At 35.2% G+C, this 3,498-nt stretch overlaps 1 protein-coding gene across 1 annotated transcript in view; it reads left to right on the top strand.

The window, feature by feature from the left end:
- RIPK2 (receptor-interacting serine-threonine kinase 2) overlaps positions 1-3,498 on the top strand; it is a 15,228-nt gene that overhangs the window by 4,929 nt on the left and 6,801 nt on the right. Inside the window, exons 4-5 of the mRNA XM_009082141.1 lie at positions 437-486; positions 827-988. Of these exons, the coding sequence (XP_009080389.1) occupies positions 437-486; positions 827-988 (212 nt within the window). The remainder of the gene's footprint in view (positions 1-436; positions 487-826; positions 989-3,498) is intronic.

The following is a 3,498-nucleotide window of genomic DNA, read 5'->3' as shown; positions in this document are numbered from 1 at the left end:
TGCTGATAGCCTGTTTTCCTTGGGAATGGCAGTGTCGATCTGGACTGGGGAACTGTCACAGTATTGCATACAGGACAGAGCAGTTGGGTCTCTGGGGCTCACTTTAATTTGTGTATTGAGACTTGAACCACATTTACATAATTCACAATGTATTAGTAAAGCAAAGTTAATAAAGATTTGGAATAGGAGTTTATATGCCATGTACCTTTTCTGTGCTTAGTATGATTAACTAGTTCTAGTTGAAGTCACTGGCTAAAATTTCTGCTAGTTTTCATATATTCAAGTTATCATTGTAGTTAGCGCTAGTGAGTCCCATGGATGCTTGCAGGACCATTTAATTAAAATGTTTGAAATAAAACATACAGCTGAGCACATTGTGTTATTAAGTGTGGGTAATCTAGAATAACATCTTCTATACTTTTTATACTTTAAACAGTTATGCAGTTATCATGTGGGAAGTGATGTCAAGGAAACAGCCATTTGAAGGTAAGCCATGTCTTCCTTTATTTTTCCTACCTTACTTAAAGGTTAAACCTGAGACCTGAGTACCTGGGGACTTCATTTGAGGGGTTACTTTTTCATGTTTCAGATTGTAAACTTGTTGAAGAACACTTTGAGATTCTTTTCAAATTGGATATTTTTTTGTATTTGTTTTTTTTAACTCCAATGTTCTTTTATAAATTAAAAATACTTATTTTATAATTAAAAAAGAAACATTGTTTTGATGAACTATAAATACTGTGTCTGCAAACTAAATTATTCCCCCTGTAGTAATCTATTTATATTGCATATATTTCTAATGATTGCATGATGTCTGTTTTGACAGAAGTTATAAACCCCTTGCAGATAATGTATAGCGTGTCACAGGGACAGCGACTAGACTTAAGTGAAGAAAGTTTACCAATAGACATTCCTCATCGAATGCTTGTCATAAGATTGATGGAAAGTGGATGGGCACAAAACCCAGATGAAAGACCATCATTTTTAAGTGAGTTTACCTTGCAGAATGAGAAAATACTTTTAAATTGCTGGATTTCTGTTGAACATGGTACTTACAGAGCAAGGTTATAGTAGCAAAATGGAAGTGGGAAAGATTTCGAGACATTCAGTCTTCTGCTGAGCTAAGGTGCTTGGCTTCTTCCACCATGTCTGTTAACAAATTTTAATGAATGGAATTATATGTGTGCCATAAAACCAGGTTGCTTGTCGGAGTCTTTTGCAACATTTCTAATTTACCTGTAAAAAAGCAGCGTGTTTTGTTTAAGGACTTGTGTTTGGGGTTTTTTGTTTATTGCTAAAGGGAACTTTGTTTTTTTAAGGGAATGGAGTGAAGCATAGAATGAGTACTGTGGGATTTATAAACAATCTGGGAAACACACCAAGAAACACAGATAAGCACATCAGATAAGCTGTAGTGACTTCATCTGGTGTTTGCATCTCAGTATAAATCTTTTTCACTGAGACTTTTTCTTTGGTTGTTTCACCTCCTTAATTGACCAGGAAGTGGTTGAACCCACGCACTTACCTTTCTCTTTCCATCTTTTTTGTCTTCAGCTTTTTGTCCATGAGACCAAATAGAGAGCCTTTTTTTTCAGTGGATTGCTGAATTTAGAGAGTAAGACTGAAGTGGGAGCTTGTAGAGATTAGAGTGCCATAGTATGCACTGGACAAGTTTTGGTTTCATTTCCACAAGCCTGTGTTTGTTGAACTTAATCATCACATTTTACTTGCGTAAAGGTAATTCCATCAAAATTAGCAGAAAGTGCTTACCTGTTTCAGCTCTGAAATTTGCTCCTGTGAGTGTTGCTGTGATCACATGTCAGGTTTTTTTAGCTCTTTATTCTGCTTTTTGGGTTTAGAGTTTGATTTGGGGGTTGGATTTTTTTTTTATTTTTTTGGTTATTTTAAGATTATGAGTGGAGATGTTCATGATACTGTTTCATTTGTAGGTTTGATGAACAGAAGTTTGTTTATTATTTTATTATTTTGCAAGCCTTTATAGGCATACTTCGAGTTAGAAAGTGTTAGAAAATTGTTGTTCAGGTAGCTTAGAAAGAAATGTTCATAACTTTGATTTTTTTGCATCAGTTTGACTGAGGATGAGGTGGGAACATATCCAAACACATACACCATCTCACAGACATACAGTCCAAAATTACTTTTCTTGAGGGATTTTGCCTTGAGAACATTTTGAAATATCTGTTATGTTGAAGTGAGTCTGAGTTGTATGATTTTTAATTATGGATTTTTTTTCAAGGAAGGAAATAAATCTATTTACAATATTTTCTAAATTAAAAAAGAATAGGTGCATGATATTTCCATATGCATTCTTGTTTTCCTATGCCAATTAACAAGAAAAAAATAGCAATTAAAGTCTATGGTCACACTGAAGGGATAATTACCTGGAATATGCAATACAGTGAGAGCTTGGGTTCTGTTATTAGTGCCGTGTCTGTAGTAAGGTCTGTAGAGGGTCTTTGAAGAAAACATGCATTGTTTTTATATCTACTTTTACCGTCATAAAAAGAAAGAGGAAGTTGCAAAACTGTTGCAAAATTAAGGGAAGTAAAGTTCACTGATAGGGAAATTTTGCAATTACCATAGCACGGGGGGCACAGACACACAGAAACCCCCTTTTTGTTAAATAAGCTTTAAATAGAAAAACTCATTTAACCTGTCAGTTCCTTTTATAGTGAAAGGACAAAGAATGCTTGCCATCATCTTTCTGCATGTACTTGGAGTGTGTACCTACAATTTAATTATAATCAACAAAAATTAAATGTTAGTATTTCAGTGTGGAAAATGGTCTACCAAACCTCCAAAACTCCGGTTTATCTGACACATCCAATACTGGGATTCTTATTTTCTTGTATGTCGTGAAGATGCTAGTGGAAAAAAGTTAATATGGAAGAACAGTGGTAAAATTATAGTAAAAAGTAAAAAGATGTTAATGAGGATGCAGTGATTTGGGTTGCTCATATGGTAAATGAGTTTTGCTGAATCAGTGGAGTTCATAGCAATTCAGTAGAATTGTGATACACCATCATCCATTCTTGAGGTTTTGTTGTATTTGAGTACAGTTTCAAAGAAATATTTTCATAATATGGCAATTTCAAACTTTGAAATACTTAGTATTATAAACCTTTAAGCATTGGAACACAAGGGAGCATAGCACAGGTGGTCATTTGCTTATTGGACTGTCATGTGCCTCCCTATGTGAGCAGGTGATTTTAGCTTCTCTGACTTACTGCCTTTGGTGAAAATGATGACAGTGTCACTTAGTTTCACTGGATGCCTTGACTATCCCATTTTCTCTGGCCCTGCCTCATGCTGCATAGCATGTATTCGAGACATTGCTGTGTTGGGGGTGTGCTTGTTTATTTTGCTTTTATAAATCTTTAACACCTCTGCTGGAGTGGGAAGGTGGCAAGCCACTCTCAGGTCTTATGGTATTTGGTCCCATTCAGCTAATTAGGGTTGATGAGTCTACCTTGAAAC

This window comes from Acanthisitta chloris, unplaced genomic scaffold (assembly GCF_000695815.1).
Source record: "Acanthisitta chloris isolate BGI_N310 unplaced genomic scaffold, ASM69581v1 scaffold23609, whole genome shotgun sequence".
In the NCBI taxonomy this organism is placed as follows: domain Eukaryota; kingdom Metazoa; phylum Chordata; class Aves; order Passeriformes; family Acanthisittidae; genus Acanthisitta; species Acanthisitta chloris.
Note: the sequence above shows the minus strand (reverse complement) of the source record. Positions and strands in the feature narration are given on the sequence as shown.